Source organism: Zonotrichia leucophrys, chromosome 13, assembly GCF_028769735.1.
Source record: "Zonotrichia leucophrys gambelii isolate GWCS_2022_RI chromosome 13, RI_Zleu_2.0, whole genome shotgun sequence".
NCBI lineage: Eukaryota > Metazoa > Chordata > Aves > Passeriformes > Passerellidae > Zonotrichia > Zonotrichia leucophrys.
Window position 1 is genome coordinate 2520867 of NC_088183.1, and position 19954 is coordinate 2540820.

General features: G+C 46.1%; 1 protein-coding gene across 2 annotated transcripts in view; it reads left to right on the forward strand.

Annotated features, from left to right (window-relative positions):
• Window positions 1–16479: 16479 nt before the first annotated feature.
• CPEB4 (cytoplasmic polyadenylation element binding protein 4) overlaps window positions 16480–19954 on the forward strand; it is a 33827-nt gene continuing 30352 nt past the window's right edge. For both annotated transcript variants that reach the window (XM_064725226.1, XM_064725225.1), the window contains exon 1: window positions 16480–17738. In XM_064725226.1, coding sequence (XP_064581296.1) covers window positions 16617–17738 — 1122 coding nt within the window. In that variant the 5' untranslated portion in view covers window positions 16480–16616. The remainder of the gene's footprint in view (window positions 17739–19954) is intronic.

Here is a 19954-nt window from a genome sequence, read left to right on the forward strand (position 1 = left end):
AGGTGTGTTTGTGTACTCTGTAAATATATTTATATACAGCTGTGGCTTTAATGAATATTGAAGTGTATATTGTGCGTGTGGCTCCATACATTCTGCACTGAGATACTCTGCTCCAATCTTAGTGCAAACAAATAGTGCCAAACACCCCGGTTTTCATGCTTGACTCTTTCAGAGACATTCAAATAGTCATTTTGTGCCCAGAAAATACAACTCTCAGGAGATAGAGGGTCACCAAATCCAATTCCCTTTTATGGAGATTCTGATCCAGCTGTATTTAGCTCTCAAAATTGCTTAAAAATCCAAACAAAGCAACCCATCATTGGAGGAGAACTTGAGAGAGCAGCTCTGAAGCCTCCCAGCAGGAGCTGCTCCATGCTCTGCAGGTTGGAGCTGCTGTTTCCAGCACAGGAACACAATCCATCCCCAGCCCCAACACCCAGTGCTGCAATTCCCTGGGTTCAGCAGGGTTTGACTGTTGCAACACATTTTGCACAAAGAGCAAGAGTTTGGCTCCAAGCTCTACAGAGCCTTGGATGAATTTCAGCCCACAGCCTGCAGTAGTAGGAGAAGCCTCAGGAGAGCTGCCAGAATTCAGTCAAGGTTGCACAAGAAGTGGTTTTTGCTGGCCCAGCAGGTCAGATGTAACACCTCTACTCTCCTGAAGAACCATTTATTAGGATCCCAAACCCTCAGTTTGTTATTTTGGGTGCCAGCAGATGACCTGGGGATACTTGAATTACTTTGCTACAGATTTATTGGGTGAACTGTGTCCAAGGCAGTTGGGTCAGGGTAGTAAAAGATGTTTAGAGGCTTGAATACAGTTGATACCCAGGCAGATTAAATTCCCCATTCCTGTGAGGTGCTCACCTCATCTCCCTCCACTCCAGCTTGTCAGATGTGCCCTGCTTCATTTCCTTGCTCGTTTTTCACAGGATGCCAGGGATAAAAGACCAACAGGCACCTGCTGCAGGGGTAAACAGCCATTTAGAAGGTGTGTGTACAAAAGTGATCTGATAGATCAGAACTGATGCAGCAGGAGATGATAAAACCACAGGGCAAATTGGGCTGGCCTGTAACAGATTGGGATGTGGCGACTTTTCCTTACTAGTGTTGTACTGTAGAATATGTTTGGGTTTTTTTTCTTTTCTTTCCCTTTCTTTTAAGCTGATGCTTTTAATGCTGTGATTAAAAGATTATTGTCAGAATGAAAATTAATTACATGCAGTGCACTTGAACCAGGTATTGTGAGAACTTGGAAAACACCTCAGAGACATGCCTTTGGAATAGAGAGTGTTCAAAAAGCACCAGGACACCAACCCCAAGTGCCCTTCAAGAGAGGATCTGCCTCCAAAACATAAAATTGTGTTGACAGTGAAGCTTAGCAAAGGTATTTGCAAACCTGTCAGCATGGTCTGGCTCGTAGGATTAGCTGCCAGTCAGGGTGTCCTGCTGCCACCTCCTTAAATTTGCTGATAATTGTTGATTTCCCTATGTTTTAGGATTAGCTGCATTCTGAAAAGGTGGATGAAAGTGAGGAATGAATCAGATGCAGGAAGTCAGCAGAGTCAGCTGTGGGTAGCATAACCTGGAAACAACAGAGCTCAGAAATGGCCCCAAGGATATAGATAGCAGCTTTTATCTCCCTCAGATATAGGCCAGAGCAGCAAAGTTCAGCTCCAGTTTTGGATCACTGAACTAGTTCAATAACATCCAGCAGGAACCTGAGCCCAGCAGATTCCCTGTTTGTCTTGGGAGGGTTTTGGATCTGCTTCCCTTGCAGCTCCATCAGACCTCGTTTCACCCATAGCAAGGGTAAAACTGGGTCCAGATCTGCCATCCACAGCACAGGAAACCCACAGAGAACATCTTCTGCCTTTTCAGGAGGTGGAGTTTGGTCTGCAGCAATGGGAAACTCGGTTCTGCTGCTCAAACATTCAATTATTGCATTTCTGCTTATTGCTAGAGACTTTGGGGACATCAGTATGTTGTGGGTTATGCACAAACCCAGGGAAAGGAATGTTCTGGAGAAAGCAGGGGGAGAGAAGGGTTGGGATGAGCTGGAAGGTCCTCCAAGGTAGAGAAGCCACCATAGCATGTAGGATGATTTGTGTAAGGCAGAAATGCATGAAGCTGTGGCAGAGGACACTTGAAATTCCAAACTAGAACTGCAGATATTGGACATTTCATGTTCCTGGTGGTTGGGGTTTTTTTTGTCCTCTCCCTTTGCATGGCACACCTTCCATTTATTTTTCAGAATTTCAATTGTAAGCTTCTAATTTCCCCCCTCACCCTGCCTTTCTCTTATTTACATCCCAGAGATCCTGTGCTTCTCTGAGGGCTGATATGCCCTGGCTTAAACTGGAGCTGCCCTGAGGACGATTTTATATTTAGTAGCTCCTTATGAGCTGCTCTCATTTGAAGCAGCCCAGACTGCCTGATACAATATTTACTGCAGAAATCTCTCTTGCCTCTCCTGATTGCAGTTTAGTGATAAGGCTGAGCTTGAGAAGGGGCCAGGGCCTTACCCAAAGTGTGCCAGGGCAGCAGAGCCTTGCAGGGCACAGTTCCTACCCCCTTTCTGCCTTCAGAGTAACCCACAAGATCCATGGTAAGGGATGAAAATCTGTCCCACAAAAACTGCTGCCAGGAGAGCACAGCTCTCAGTGTCTATCATTCATTGTACATCCAGGAGAGGCCTAACCAAGAGCAACCTCTGATATTTTCCTCTCACATGCTGATATTTTTCTGCATTTATTACAGGTTGGCCTTTTTTAGAGTGGTGTATTGATTTAAAGGGTTTAAGACAAAGATGTCTTGAGCAGCAGGGGAACAAACACAAAGTCACCTGGCTTCTCTCATCCTTGGGGTGCCAGCTTTTAACAGGGAGCTTTCTGTGTCTCAGTTTTATACAAAGCTCCTGGTTGGAGTATCCAAGTGCTCTGATCTGATTTTTGCCAAATCCTGGTGATAGTGATGGGGTGAAGCTCTGACCCGCAGCTCTCCTCTTTCCAAAGTCAGCACTGCAGTTCACAGGACAGTGCAAGACCCTCAGCTCTCCCTCCAAAGATCCCCCTGGGCTGCTGCAGACAGACCAATCCCTTCCAAAATAGTCCAAATTTTGAGCCTGTGATGCTTTTAAGCCTGTGGGCTTGTGGGGGGAGGTGATGCATCACACAGAGCACTGCCTCAGGAATAAAGCACAGCACAGCATTGCCTCTGTGGAGAGCTCCCTTCCTGGAACACTGCGTGGAGCAGCGAGGTGCTCACACAGCCTGCTCTCTCCTGACTGTGTTCCTGGAAAAGCTGCTCCATTATCGAGAAAGTTTGCACCGACAGCACCAAACGCCAACGAGGCTCTTGCTGGCCTTTAATAATTTCTTACTCAGCAGATGTTTCACTTCCAGCTCAGCAGAGTGGGCACTGCAGGCACATCAGCTGAAACACAATCTCTGTGCTGGAAGGACAGACTGCCAGGCTGCTCCATTTGCAGATTAGGAAGGAACACAGGGCTGGCAGCCCGGGCACTCTGCTCTGCACAGAGCTGCCATCGTGCTCTTGGCACTGCCAGCTTCTCCTTCCTGCTGGGAACGTTTGCTCCTTGTTCATTGTTCACAGCTGCTCTGGGGCTCCTCCTCCCCCCTCACCACATCTGCTGCAAAGGAGGATTTCCCAATAAAGGTGAAGAGAAGGGACTGGTACTCACGTTCCAGACCTAAATCAATTTAGCCAGCACTGCTCCAGCTAGGAAATCTGCTGCTGTTGTGTGCATGGTATAGTGCTGACAGACAATGCAGGGAGGAGCTTTAACCCCCTCTGTCCCTTGCAGGTTTACTATTCCAAAAGATCTTTAAGCCTACAATCTCTTTGAGATCTCAGACTGTCCTGGGTTTGTCCCTGTGAATGTGCCCTACAGAATCAGCACCAAGAGGGAAGCAGAGTGAAGTTTTGGAGGACCCTCAGGTTTGGGGCAGAAGTTGAACTGTCACCTGAAATCAATGCATATGAAGGGTTCCTTTTTTAACCTGTATTGTTCATAGACATTTCTGAGCATCCTGGTGGCTGCCATTCACCTAATTCATGGGATCACTGGCTGCCTGTGACAAAAGGAGGCTCATCAGAAAATGGGAGAGACTGTGGTATCAGCAGATCTGAATGTCAGGCAGGGCTTCCCATCACTTTCAAAACGTGAGAGCTGAAACTTCCCAGAAATTCCAGGTGGTGCTGCAAAATCCAAACCTCACACCAGGCTCACACCTGGGGGAAGATCCCCCTGGCCCTGGGCTTTCACTGCAGCATTTGCATTTTGTCTGAGGTGTCTGCAGCCCCAGGAGCTGCAGGCACTCACACCACCTGTGTGCTGGCTGGCCTTGCCCTCAGGTGTGACAGCCAGGGGTCCCTGGGTGTTTATGGGACGTGTTTGGGGTGCCCAGGTGATGTGCCAGGTTCCTCTCCTCACTTGCTGCTCTGCTGGAGGTGGATGCAAACATTGGGTTGCCAGCGCTGCTGCGTCACTGATACCAACAATTTTCATCAGGGCAAAAGCCCGGATGAAACCACCATGGCAACCAATTTTAAATAGAAACAATAGCCCAGCTCCTTCTCTGAAATAAAGGCACAGGACCCAGGGATCTGGTTCCATATTCCTACAGCAGACAACGCCATTTTTTGAGCGTTCATATTTTCTGGGTTTTTATTGCGTCTTTCAGAGCATCTCAACGAGCTGTTTGCAAATTCTATGCAATAAATTCTGATGGAATGAAGCCATCTCTGTGGGGCCAGCAGCAGTCAGAGAGCAGCATGGTGGATAAAGCAAGTTCTTGCCAACTCCTTTATCTTTCCAGTTCCAGGATCTCTAAGTCCCACGCAGAGAAATCAGTCCAGTTTTTCCCTTGAAGATCTGCAAAAAACAAACAACAAATCATTAAAACTGAAAAGATGAAATGCTGAATCATGCCTTCCACTCTTTGGAACCCTGTGTTCCACTGAGTCTAATTATTTCACACTTGCTACCTAAATCTTTGAGCAATCTCTCCCAAGAATATTCACTGTGAGAGCTGGAAAAAAATAAGTTCTGATGAACACTCTAACAGGGGAACAATAGTTCTGGTCAAACTCCCTGGAAATTAATGTTGGCTTATCTCATAAGAATGGGATTTTACTTGGCCCAAACAACCTCAAGCAAACTTGAAATTGGACCGAGGGCAGTATAGTCAATGTGCAGCTGAATGAGCAAAGAGAAACTGCCAGGAAATGTCAAACATAATTTTAAGCATTTAAACCAGTGTCTTTTGAGTATCTGAAATGAGGTGAAAATGCATTAAAATCCAACCAGATCCCTCTCTCTCCCTTGTTGGAGCCAAAACACCCTGAACAGAGTCAGTGGGTGCAGAAATAAGAAACTACATTTTGCTTTTGCTTAGGTAGTGGGGGTTTACTATTTAAAAAAAAATCAAAATAAAAAATGCCTGACCTACAGCACATTCTGGAAGGGCACATATCAAATATCCTCAGCTCTTAATCTAAGAAGGAACTTCAATGCTCTGGCATTGTTCTCCCCTGTGCCATTCTTATCTGACACGTAGTATCAGTTGCCAGAAACGCTGTGGGTTTATTCTGTACTTTGTATTCTAATATAAATGGAGCTGAATAGTTGTCATAGTCCTCTGGGCAGGGCTCCTTGCTGCAGCAGAGTTTAATATTGAGGTTGGCAGCACGAGGGTGGCTGATGTAATCCCTTCCATTACCGATATTTACGGCACACCACGTTACAATGCAAAGGTTTGCAGACTGGGGAGATGTGACAGCCAAAAAGCCAAACCATTCAAAACTGAGCCTGGCCCTGCAGGGGTCGATTCCCCTCACTGGATGTTCACTGAAATGTCTCTTAATGCCTTCAGGAGCATTTGTGATGCAGAATCCAGGCAGAAAGCAGTGATGGCAAAGTCCCCATTGCACACCCCACATCTGACTGCAGTCTGACCTTAGCATGAGCCAGTGACTCAGGATCACAGCAAGGGTTGTCCAGAGTCACTCCTGGCTTTCACCATTCTCTGGCCAAGCATCACAAGCCTTGGTGTATTGTAACCCAGGGGGAATGGGCAGCACAGAGGAGGGTTTGTTCCTCTTTCCAGCAAACTCCTTCTATCCCTTCAGCAGCCCAGGAGCTGATACAGTGATCTCCACGAGTCAGAAAACTACCTGCTGCTTATTTGTGCTTTCAAAGTCCAGGAGATTTCCTTCAGTTTCTTATTTACCTCCAACTTTCATCAAACCTATGACTTGTTCCTGAGGGGCAGAGCAGGGGCAGCTCTGATCTCTGCTCCCTGGGACAGGGACAGGAGCCAGGGAAGGGCTGGGGCTGGGCCAGGCAGGGTCAGGGTGGATTTTGGGAAAGGTTCTTCCCCAGGGATGGGCACAGCCTGAGGCTGCCAGAGCTCCAGGAGGGTTTGGACACCCAGGGTGGGATTTTGTGGGGTCTGTGCAGGGACAGGAGATCCCTGGGATGATCCTGGTGAATCCCTTCCAGCTCGGGATATTCTGTGCTTCCACAAAACCTCCTCAAGCAGCTCTTTTGGGTTTGAGGGTGGGAGCTGAGCGACTTTCCACATGTTTAAGAGCCCATCTCTGTCCTAGAGCTCTCCTGGAGGATTTGCAGCATCTCTTCTGCAGAATCAGCACTTTTGTTGGTCTTAATGGAGCCACTTCTTGTGGAAGACACTGGAAAGGCTTCGTGTGTTAATGAGTAATTTCTATTGCAGAGAATTCAGCCCACCCTGCCTGGTGCTTGTGATCTGAAGTGAAAATAACTCTGCTGGTGTGCTGGGAATGCAGCATGGCGTTTCCCACACAGATGGGCCCAACCCAAGGGCTTTTTCCCCAAATTTCTTAAAGTTCAAAGGAGGTTGGAACCAAAGGGCTTCCCTGAACAGTTTAATTTTGTGTTTTAGTTGCCATGGAAGTGGCAAAATTGACTTTATCAAACAAATGCTCTTTGCCATAGCATTCAATCAGTTTCTTGCCATTTGCAATGGCTTCCTTGTGCTGTTGGTAAAAACAATGTTGCTTTTCCAGTATGTCATGTAAAGTGATTTCAGCTGTGTTTTTTCCACTCCTGACCTCTGCAATACTTGCATTTCAGGCAATTTTATACATTTATTGATTACATGAGGTACTGTTCTAATTTCTAGGAAGCAAGAACATAGCCCTTAAATCATCCAGACTCTGAAATGTTTTAATTTCCTCAAGTAAATAGAGCATATTTTGCCAGGAATCTTAAATGTATGATACATGGATTTGATTCCACTCTCACATAGGTCTTGTATAACTCTCTTCACTTCAGTGAAATTACTCCTGATTAGCATTGAGAAACAGGTCCAGAATCTGGGGAGGGGAGTGGGTTAATGCCATTTTTTCTGACACTGAGTGCTCTAAAAGCACTCTGAGACTGCAAACCATTACCATTTCTCAGTAAGTGCCCTCTGAGAGGACTGGGGAGGATTGAGGAGTTTTTAACCAGTAAGTCACCTCAGTTCTTTCACAAAAGAGTAGAGATTTAGCCTTGTCCACCTCATGGCTGTCTGCTGATTACGTGGAGTCGGAAAGCTGATGTTTTTGTCATCTGCTGTGACCACAACTGCTGCCATTGGGTTAATTCCCTTCCTGGCAGCCTGGAAGCACAGGTCTGGTCCTCTTCCCAGGCTTTGCAGGTTTTCCTGTCAGCCAGGAAGGGAAGAGCTGTAGAGAAGAGCTCTACAGAGGTGGATGATGTGCCTGCCGCGCTCGTCGTGCCTCAGCACCAGGGATGTCATTCACCAACAACGCCGTCAAACTCCCACTCCTCCATGACTGCTCCAAGTTATGAGCGCTCCCAAAATAGGGCTGGATTTTCACAGTGATAATTGAGAGCCATAACTTTCCATCAGAGAGGCTCTGTAGGTGGGAGCAGCAGCACAGACAGCAGCATCAACAGAGTCGAGGCTTTTTGTCAGGATGGTATCTAATTTTATTGCAGTATTTATCCCATAATCCTATCAAGGTAGAGCCTTTCTTTAAGGGGTGTCTCCTGTGCACAGTTTTGGACCCATCTTTGACCTATGTGACAAAAACCCTATGGGGAGCTAAAAAAAAAAAATGACTTCATGATGGCCCAAGCCTTGGTTCAGGAAAATGTTCATATTCAGGAAGGGGTTTAAGCTTTTTGAACATTGTTGAATAGTGCTGGCTTCAGTGAACTGATGACTAGAAAAAAATGTTCATGCAGGGTTTTGTTTTGCTTCAAAAGAACTTCCACTGCTCAGGAAACCCACTCATTAGCTCACTTCTGATGCAAATATCAGAATATTTAAATGCCAGTTAATAGCAGAGCGATATTCTCAGTCACTGGAAAAAATAATTGTTCTTCTTTTGGAGCTACGTGGCCAGAAAGGCTGAATCAAAGAACATTTATGGGTCACATTCTTATCTGGTGCTCTGCCACCTCCATCAAATAACACCAGAGCAGCACTGCAGCAGTTGCTGTTGAGATCAGAATCTGCATATAGAAATTGTGTCTCTCAAGTTCTAAAAGTACTGTTACATTTGAAGTCATAGAGAAAAGAGAGAACAAATAACACAATTTACTGCTGCAGATTATTTTTATGCCTGTGTGCTCCACTTAAGAGAATACTCTGTAAATGACTTATTATCAAGAAAAGTTATTTGTTTGCACTAATCAAGCCTTAAACTTGGAGGCATAATACGGAACTAATTATTTTTAACTAACTAATCAACATGTTTCATTCATAAGTTGGGATTTATCAATATAGCACATGAAAGGAGAGAACATATTATTATTTCAATTTAGATAATATGCAAAAAGCAGTGTGTTTGTAATGACCTGCTTTCACTGAATATAATCAAGCTCCAAAGCTCTATTACAGGCTGGAAATAGCAGCAGCTTACTTTAATGAGATTTCTGGCTCTGGGCCCCAGCTGTTCTACGCAAGGCTCTCCCTTTGCTCTATGACCTACCAATATGTGCTGTCACCAGTAATGAGACAGGACCTATTTCCTAACATGGGGAAAAATTGGAAAGCACGAGTTCATTCTATTCTGAGGGAACACACCCTGTTCCCCCTGCAAGGCACGAGGAGGGCAACACTGAATATGCAACATGCCCCCCTTCCCTCACCAGCAGAAATGTGACAGGAAACCCATCAGGTAAGGAACTCCAAGGGAAAACTGGAAAATCTCTCCTGAGCTGCTTCCCTCAGCACACAGAGACCCAATATTCATTAAACTCATCCAGAATATCTTTGTTCCCTTCAAGGACCCCAGCAAAGGTCCTCCCATTACCTGCAAGGCACAGGAAGAGGGAACAGTGGCAGCCATGGGCTCTGAATCTTATGGATTTTGTGGAATTATGCTCATCTCAGGGCCGCGTTGGGAATGTGCCAGGAGCCAAAGAGCTGCGCTTAATTTGCCTAAAATGGAGCAGATTACCACTGCTCTCCTGTTTAATAATGGAGATGCAGTCTGGAGACTACAGATTCCAGCAAGCAATGCTCCAGAAGGAGAAAGGAGATCCAGGGGCTGGAGGTACTCTGGCTCCCAGGTGGAAAACAAGGCCAACCTCATTTTGGTCTCTCTGAATTGGACTCCTAATATTGTTCTTTTTGCTTTCTTTCATCATTATATACCAGACTAGTCAGAAATTCTGTTCTAGAAAATGTTTGATTAGCTTCCATTTGGGGGGAAGGGAGGGTAATGCTATTTTTATTCTTAAGCTGTCACTTGGGTTCATTAACACTTTGCACGTGAATCTGGGTTTTTTAGGACAAGAAGCCTGTGTTTTCTTCCCCTAAATAACATTGTTAAGTATTTCAGGAATCTAAAATCCACAAACTATTTCTGTGCCCTGAATATAAACCTCTTTGGAAAAAGCCAACGAACATTTTAGTCAGAAAATTGGAAGGCGTGTGCTTAATGCACTTTGAAATTAAATGATTTGATGCTTTTCAATTTGTCTTTTTGCCCTTCCCAAATACCCAAAGGCACTAGCCCACTTTGTAAATGAGCAGGCTATGAAATCTTACTTTGAGAAATGAAGGTGTCACCGAGTTGCAGTAAAAATTATACTCGGCACCAGTGTACTTTGCAAGCCCTGACTCACCAGCCCCTGACACTGCCCTGCATTCCTCCTTTATTAAGAGGAATTAAATAAGCAGTTATTTATTTGAGAAGTGGAGGGAAAAAACTTCCAAACCCCAAGAGATTGAGAAGCTTAGTGTCCATGGGATAAACAGCTTCTTTCCCAAGGAATTCACTGGATGGCCATCGCTCTCCAGGTGCCTCTGGTGGTGTCCCTGTCCTGGCTCATCCCCTGGGTGCTTCTTTCCTTCTACTATTCCAGAAATAAGATTACAAAGTGAGCTTTCAAATTTGAAACTCTGTGCCTGTGTGGATTTTTTTTTTTTTTTGTCCAGCTCAAGGAAGAATTCTTAAATGAGAGAAGAAAAGCACATTTGCAAAGGTCACATCGATGGATTTTGAAGTGCAGTGGTAAGAAAACCACAGCCTTTGCAACACTACCTATTTCCTCTTCTCAATTATTTATGTATTTATTGTATTTTACATGAGCCATGGAAGCTAGAGGCATTTTTGCAGTGTCAGGTCATTCTAAAGTACATGCCATGCAAAGAATAGGGCTAGAAAATAGTTGTATGTAATACTGTTCATTAATATTACATAATTACTGCACACAAAATAGTTCTCTGGGCAGTGATAGGGATTTTTTTCATAAAAACTAAAGACTCCAAGGCAATGTATTCCATTAAAGGGTTGCTTAACATATGAGGGTATATCAATATATAGTACCTTCACCCAGCTGCAGCAAAATGACGAAGCCAGCTTAGTCAAATGAAGCCATTAGCATGTATAATGTGCTTTACACAAGAGTTAAAAGGTTTATAAAATCATACTTTGATATTGCAATGACCAAGCTGAGATAGGATCTAGCAAACAGCAGTTGCAGCTGCATCAGCACAAAAATGAACTGTTGGGTTTTCTCTGCAGTCTAGAGAACATTTTCTGCAGTCTCTGGAAATTGCTCTGGAATTAAAAAGTTTTCTGTATGTGTAGGCTAATATTAGCAACTGACAGCTTGCCTGGGGTTTTTAGTTCAGCCTTCCTGGAGCAATTGTTTAGGATAAAATGTTGATGCAGCTTTTCAAGTCTGTTGGCTGCTTTTATTACCATTGAATGTGAGCAAGTCCTGTGTCTTCTATGATACACCAGACCTAAAGGAATGTGGAGGAACATCTGAGTGACTAACAACCCCATAAAAAATCCCTTTGAATTTTAATATATCCCACTGCATCCTTCCTGAAATCCCTGCTCTGTAAGTATAGGGTTAATTTTGACTTTAAATTTGATTTACTAAACTGTGTTAATAAGCTGTTGGGTGGACAAGATACAGCAACAATATTTAGTATAAAACTGGAGATCTGAACATCCTAATAGGTCTTTTGACATTCAAGAAAACATCAGTTGCAGTTTTTGAGACATAAGAAACAGCTGATAATTTTGCCTTCAGAAAAGAGATTTTTATCCTCTTTCTGCTCCTTCTCTTCTAAGGCAGAAGATGACTTAAATGAGACTTGAATTCTGTGTTTCCCCACCAACAGTGTGAAATAGAGGCAGCAATCTGATGTTTCTGCAGCGTGAGCAGTGTCAGTGTTTGATGTTCGGGTGTTGAGTCACCGAGGGCTCACCTTTCCCTCCGGATGACACCGTGACAGCTGCAAGCAGCAGATGCCTGAGAGCTGCCAGGCTTTGATTTCAAAAAGAGAGGGTTGCTGGCAAGGCATTTTCACAAGGAGTTCCTTCTCAGCTCTGCAAGTCCTTTCACTTCTCCGCTCAATGGGACCTTGATTTGATAACACTGGGAGTGTATCACAAACAGCACATCTGCTGTGCCAGGATGAGCCGTGTGACTGAGCTGGAGAGCTGCTTCCTGGGGATCCCACTTGCTTTCAGGTTCAGTTTATCTGTGAGCTTATCCTACTAAATTATCATTAGAAATTCCAGCTCTTGCAAGGCACACGGCCTTTGGAGTGCACCTGACAAAACTGAGGATGTTCCCCTGTGCTGTTTCACTCTGTGTGGGGCACTGAAAGGCTGAGCAAAGCACAGACCTCAGGGTGACCTTATCACTCTCACAGCTCCTGAAAGGTGCCTGTGCTCAGGTGGGGCTGGGCTCTTTCTCCAGGCAGCACTGACACAACCAGAGGACACAGTCTCCAGCTGTGCCAAGGGGAAATTTATGTTGGATATTAGGGAAAAGTGTTTTACAGAAAGGGTGATAAAGTTCTGGAATGGCTGCCCAGGGAGGTGGTGGAGTCCCCATCCCTGGGTGTGTTTAACAAAGCCTGGATGTGGCACTGGGGGCCAGGGTTCAGTTCAGGGGTGTTGGGGCTGGGATGGACTCAATGATCTTGAAGGTCTCTTCCAACCCAGTGATTCTGGGAATTCTGTGATTCTGTGATTGTTTCTGACTGAGCAAAAGGAAGCACATGGATTTCTCTACACCAGCTCAGCCACGCACAATTTTTCTGTGACCTGAGTCACATTCAAGCATTTATTATGTGACATTCACAGCAAGAGTGGCAGAATAAAAACAGGCTAAGAAATCTAATCCTCAGAGGAGAGCAGTATGTTCCCACTTGGGGTTTAGCCTCACAGTGAAGAGGTTGTTCAGGGGTTTGTGATTCTGGAGATTGATGCTGGGGGGAGCCTGGGTAGAGCACAGAGCCATTGGCAGTTGTCAGCTAAAGCTGCCTCAATGATGGCAGCTGGAGTGGCCAGAGGAATCCTCTCCTCCAAGGAACCCAGAAGAGTGAAAGTGCTTCCAGAAATGAATCCATTAGGTGCTGATGGTGATTAGCAAAAGGTACTGGGATGATTTAGAGTACTTCAAGTGTCATTCAGACTGAAACCTCTTGCAGGTGAAACGTGTTGGATACATCAGGACTGAGCTGCAGGGACCAATTTGGAGGATATGGCAGAAAATTTGGGCTTGAATCTCACCAGTGTGTGTGAGAACTCTCCCCTTTCCTTCCCATTTCAAAAGTCTTGAATACTTACTGTTGTGGTGAAGGTTTTCTAATTATTTAAATCTTATGTTTCAAATTTTGCCCAAAAGTTAGGTCATGGCATAAGGTATAGTATAATCAGTGTGATAAAGGGGTTAATTTGACTCCACAGGGATTTGAGCTTACAGCTTGAGTGATTTAAAAAACTGGAGCAACCCGGTTTAGTGGAAGGTGTCCCTGCCATGGCAGGGGTTGCAACTGGATGATCTTTAAGGTCTCTTCCAACACAAACCATTTGTGATTCTGTGACACTGTTGTCCTCTGTGTTCTTTGAGACTCTCTTTACATCATCCAGCCACCAAAGTGAGAAATTCCTCACAGGTGGTTAAATCCACTTCCTTATAGACAACCCTGACTTTCTTCATTAATTTATTCTTCTTGGTAAATAATGCCTGCAACCCCTGCATATTGTTCAGGCATTTTTTGTCAAAAAGGTTGAATAAACAGCCATGAATTCTGCTGGGCAGCTGAACCATCCCAGCACTGGCCCTTGAGGAACCTCCCATGGTTTCAGCAAACTACGTTTGTCAGGCAAAGTGATTAAAGGCAGATTTGAGAAATTCTGCTCGTATCACTCCAGTCCATCTGCATCTACCCTAATGCACTGTAAGGGTGTGCCTGAAATTAAATTAAACCACAGACTCAGTCTTTCCCAAACTATTCGTGGAACAGCAATCTGCTGCTGGAGCCAGGCCTGTGGCGGCCGGACAGAAGTGCCTGTTAACCCTGAGCCATAAGATGATGATAACAACATTGTGACTAGAAAAATGCAGAGGAAAATAATGCCCAGTATTAGATGAGCTCACAGAAATTGCAAACAGTAAACAAAAGGGGAAATTATAACCCAGTCATCACATTTTCACAATGTTTTCACTGTATGTAAACAAGGCCGTTTTCACACTTAGAAACAAGGTGTCTGTGATTGCAGAGAAACAGGTTTATTTAATAAAATTTCTGGGAAATACTTGGTTTGGTAAAAGTATCATCCAAATTACAGTCATGGGTCTGAGAAGGAGTCTTGGAGCAAGTAGAGAACAGCCCTCTACTAAGAGTAAAATTTTGAGGAAATGTCTTTGCATGTTTCCTTTTAAACTAGATTTTTCTAATGATGTACCTATATAGTTATTTTAATGCCACTATATTTTGATATTACATTTTATATTTTCATTTGGATGCTGTAATCTGTCGATGTGCAAAAACAGCACCCATCCTCAAAATGAAGTAGTGTATAAACCAGATCTGTAGGAAACAGAGCTTCTGACGCTTGCCCTTGGATTACTTAGGTTGCATGGACGGAAGAAATTGTACCCTGTGACGGTGGTGAGGCCCTGGCACAGACTGCCCAGAGAAGCTGTGCCTGCCCCATGCCAGCAGGCATCCAAGGCCAGGTTGGACGGGGCTCGGAGCACCCTGGGACAGCGGAAGGTGTCCCTGCCATGGCAGGGGGTGCAATGAGAAGCTCTTTACGGTGGCTGCCGAGCGCGGCCGCTGTCTGTGACACCGGGCTCCGACAGCGACAGGTGACGCCCTGCCCTGCACAAACATGGCGGCCGCCGCGCTCCTCACTCCAAGATGGCGGCGCCGCCGGCATCCGCCTGACCTCCCGCCCACACCTAAGATGGCGGCGGCGCCGCGGGCGGTGCGCGCCCAGCCCCGGGGTGGCCGCCCGGGCCGGGGAGTCCCTGCCCGCACCAAAGATGGCGGCGCGGCGCCGGGCGGAGCCGGAGCCGGTGCCGGGGGCGGGCCGGGGGCGCGGCCGCCACCGCCCCGGAAGCGCCGCGCGGCCCCCGCCAGCTGGTTGTCATTTGGTGCGGCCGCTCGGTCCGGGCGGCACGGGCTGGGCAGCGGCCGCGCGGGGACCAGCGAGGCACCGGCTGCGGCGGCCGCCGGGGGGGTGGGGGGCGGGGAAGGCGGCAGAAAAAAACACACGGAAAAAGACGCAAAACGAGGCGCCGGCAGCGGGGGCTGCGCGCCGGGGACACGTCGCCGGCTATCGAAAGCTGTCGATCGCCTCGTCCTTCCAGCTCCCCGCAGCATCGAGCCCGCGGAGAGCCCCCCGGTGCGGCCGGTACATGAGGGGCACGGCCCGGCCGCAGCCCAGCCGAGCCGCCGCAGGGCAGGGAGCGCCCCGAGCCGCCGCCGCCGCCGGAGCCCCGAGCGCTGCGCCCCGAGACAGAGCCTGCCCCGACCCCGCCGGGCGACCCGGGAGAGCCGCTTAAACACCTTCCATGGGGGAGAGAGGAGCCCGGCCGGCCGCGCCTTCCCCTCCCTGCCGGAGGCTGCTGCGCTGCTGAGGTAAAACCCCTCCTGCCTTGCCCGGCTCGAGCGAGGGCGGGGGACGCGCGGGGCACCCACAGCCCGGCCCCGCTGGATGCCGAGCGCCTGAGGAGGGAGCGCGATCCGGGGGCTCGCTGGGCTGCGGGAGCCGCGATTCCCGGGGAAGGAGGCGAGCCCCGCACCACAAAACACCCTCCCGGCAGCGGAGAGCGAGAAAAAAACCTCCTTCCCCTTCCTCCTGCACAACTCGCTGTCCCCTCCCTTCCCTTTCCCGAACGGTGAACGCTGATTTCTGAGATGAAAACCTTCCTCCTCGGACAGTCAGGACTCATATGAAGGACACGCAAATATTGGATCATAAATAAGAAGCGAGTCTGGCGAGCTCAGAAACCCAGCCCAGAAGGAGCAGCATCAAGAATCCACCCTTCTCCTGCACAACTCACTCCCCACCCAACACACAGAGAATACTGATTTCCTGAGATAAGATCTTACCCCTTTAAACAACCACACACACGCACACACACGGTGTATATTATTGCTAAATATAATAGGTTAAACCCAGCAGCACGGGATAAAGCCTCTTCTGCAACTCACTCCCCCATTTCACCCTTTTGAATGCTGAGATCCTGAGGTAAATTTTTCCCTTGTCCACAGCAAAGACTCTTTTTGAACAGGACACAAATATATATTAGATTATAGAGATGTATTAAATTATTCCAGATTTAAATCTATTTTTTGCTGCCAAGGGGTTGAGGGACCAGACGTCATTGTATTTTTTTTTCTTCCCTCTTAACTCATTTATGGGCAAGTCAAGGCTGCTGAGGAGGAAAAAAACAGGATAGTTAGAATCTCTTTATCCTTATTTCCCAGAAGCTTATTCTCTCATTGCTGTGCATTTCCTTTAGAAAAAGGAAACCTCTTATTTTGTGAACCAAAGATTTATTTTTCCCTTCCTCCTGGCCAAAGGAAGGAAACGGACGCAAATTGACACATTGAACTAGTTGAAGAGATCTATCTTTTGCAAAAAGAAAAGAAAAAAATAAAAAAGCAAACATCTTTATCCAAATCTGAAATAAATAGCGTGGAGGGAGATACTGGAATATCTAGCGAAAACCAGGATACTTGCTAATCTTGCCTCACAAGAGGACAAGCTAAACACTAAACATCAACTTGTTCTTACAGGGAGGATTCAAACCCTAAATATAATAAATGGGGGATTACGGGTTTGGAGTGTTAGTGCAAAACAACACTGGAAATAAGTCAGCTTTTCCAGTCAGATTTCATCCACATCTGCAGCCTCCACACCATCATCAAAATGCAACCCCCAGCCCTGCTGCTTTTATAAATAATAACACAGCTGCCAATGGCAGTAGTGCTGGGTCAGCTTGGCTCTTTCCTGCCCCAGCTGCCCATAATATTCAGGATGAGATTCTGGGGTCAGAAAAATCTAAAACTCAGCAACAGGAAAAGCAAGAGTCCCTAGAAAAACAGCAGCTTTCCCCTGGTCAAAGTCAGGAAGCAGGCATGCTCTCTGAACCCGAGAAAGCTAAAACTGAAGAAAACCAGGGCGATAATTCTTCAGAGAATGGCAATGGGAAGGAGAAAATAAGAATAGAATCGCCGGTTTTAACAGGATTCGATTACCAAGAGGCTTCGGGGCTCGGTACTTCGACACAGCCCTTGACATCCACCGCATCTTCTCTGACTGGTTTTAGTAACTGGTCTGCAGCTATTGCTCCTTCTTCTTCTACAATAATCAATGAAGATGCAAGTTTTTTCCACCAGGGAGGGGTCCCTACTGCCTCGGCTAATAATGGTGCTCTGCTGTTTCAGAATTTCCCACATCACGTCAGCCCTGGCTTTGGCGGTAGCTTTTCCCCTCAGATCGGACCCCTCTCTCAGCACCACCCTCATCACCCCCATTTCCAGCATCATCACAATCAGCATCAGCAACAGAGGAGGTCTCCTGCAAGTCCTCACCCGCCTCCATTCACACACAGAAATGCTGCTTTTAATCAGTTGCCTCATTTGGCCAATAATCTTAACAAGCCACCTTCTCCGTGGAGCAGCTACCAAAGCCCCTCGCCCAGCCCGTCCTCCTGGAGCCCCGGCGGCGGCGGCTACGGTGGCTGGGGAGGCTCCCAGGGCCGCGATCACCGCCGGGGACTGAACGGAGGCATCACCCCCTTGAACTCCATCTCGCCCTTAAAGAAGAATTTTGCAAGTAATCATATCCAGCTGCAGAAGTATGCACGACCCAGCTCGGCCTTCGCTCCCAAATCCTGGATGGATGACAGCTTGAACAGAGCTGACAACATTTTTCCTTTTCAGGTGAGCGCACTCTGTTGTCTCCATAAAAAAAAAAACCCTAAAAAAAACCAAACCTCCCCAAAGAGCATTAAAATGCCCTGGTTGTGGGATTTCTGTGCTTGCAACTGAAAAAAACCATATGGCTAACTCAAAATGTCATAGTGGGAATGATCCTCCAAGCTGTGATTCATGGGGGTTTTTTTTAACAGTGATGGTCATAAATATCTATTGCACACCAGCCATCTGTATTGGCCACTTTGCTTCAGCATAGCACTTATACACAGAAATAGCCAATGGAGAAATTCACTGACAAGTATTTCAACAAAGAGGAAAAAGGAGAAAAAAAAAGTGCCTGGTGGAGTATGAGAGATCTGAGGCCTTTGAAGGCATTCAGCAATGTACCACATCTGAGAAAAAGTATGGAGTGATTTTATTTGGTTTTACAGTATCACATGCGCTTGCAGTGCAACATAATTTTTGTAGCATTTTTGGGGGAAACTTTGCTTTCTACAAATAATGGTAATCAGTGCAGTTTGCTCTCCTCAGGAATGGCAGCAAATTTTGGTTACAGGCCATTAAATCAGCACTAAAAATAGATGTGGATGAGATCAGTTGGTGGTCTCCTGTATTTTGCTGTGGCCTTCTCCTGGCAGGAGGCAGGTTGTCTGGCAGCTCAGCCTCTCCTTCTGGGCTGACTTGTTATGAATTTGAAAAGAACTGTATAATGTTGAACCTAATTTGCAGTAGGAATTAAACCAGAAGTCCCCTTCTTTTCATCTGACCACCAGTTAAACCCAGCTTTTATGTGTGTGTGCGCCTTTTGTAAACTCCTTTAGGGTGAATTAAAAGACCCAAGAGTTCTTTTACATTTCCAGGGTTGTTTTTCAAGCTCTTCAAATGAGGGCAAAAGTAAAATTCTCAACGTGATTGCAGTATTTCTTGCCATGCTGCAAGAACCGGGGTGACCTACTTAAATAGAATTTCAAAGATACAAACTGTGCAATGTGTCTCATGATGTGAAGAAACAGAAATACATTGAAGAGTGACTTTGTGGATGTGGGGATAGTTGGGTTCTTTGCAGACTGCAGGTTTTTGGTGGTGTGCAGGCCCTGCTGACAGCACAGCAGCTGCTGGCAAGAACTTTCCTTCAGAGCCTTTTTTTCCTACTGCAGTGCTACTGACTGGTTCACTATCAGGTAGAGCCCTTCCAAATTTAGAAAGCAGAGTAATAATTGATTTTAATGTCAGGATTTATAATGAATATAATGAAGCTGTGGCCAGCATACTGTGGAAGCATTAGGAAAAGGGACCCAGCTGGAGCTGGTCTGTTTTCAGCCTCACTGCAGCGAGCCTTGGCTCACGGTTTGATTCACTCTGTACCCTGACACGGAGCTGATGTTGAGAGTGACAGAATGAGATCAAGTGTGTCCTTGCTGCTGTGTGCAAGCCCCAAATATACACCCAGGCAGAGCAATGTGCTTGGATTGGCATCAAGGAAATTGCAGGAAACTGGCAAAGTCAACCTTGACTTCTGGATGGTGTTCCAGACGCAGAACAGCAGACACACGTAGTTTGGTCATGGTAAAGAAATCATTTTGGTGTAGCATGTTGGTGTCTGTTTACATAAACACTCTGAGGGAGCTGTGCATGTCAAGACCGAGTCTGCCACTGCTTCATGCCAAGAAAAGGAAAGTGTGGAGGGAAGGGCTCTGCAGCCTGTGACCATCACTTGGGTGAGGAAAAGGGCAGGACTTCAGCACCGCAGCCCTAGAAAGATGCTGATTAATTTTGAAGCCATCTTGGACAACTTTTTTTTTCTTTTCTATAAAATCTTTAGCTCTTTTGGTTACTTTAGCTGAGTGTTGAAAGCACAGTGAATTTTTGAATCACTGGAAACAAATGATGTAAAATTTGACCTCTGATGTCTTTTTATTTTTTTTTCTTGACTATGCTGATTCTATTCCTGACTCAAAGCAGAATTTTGCTTATTACATATTTGTGTTCATGCATCTCTTTCTCTCTCTCTCTGCCCCTGAAGTATCCTTGCTGATGCAGTCATGTACTGGACAAGGCTATTTTGTTACTGGAATCTTCTTAGATTCCTGTTTAGGAAATAATTGAAAGCTGTCTTTGCTGCAGCAACATAATGGAGTAATTTGATACAACAATCCCTTTTCATTTAATATTTATGTTTTGCTGCTTAAATCATTAACAAGTGGTGCTGCAATCTAGTGAAA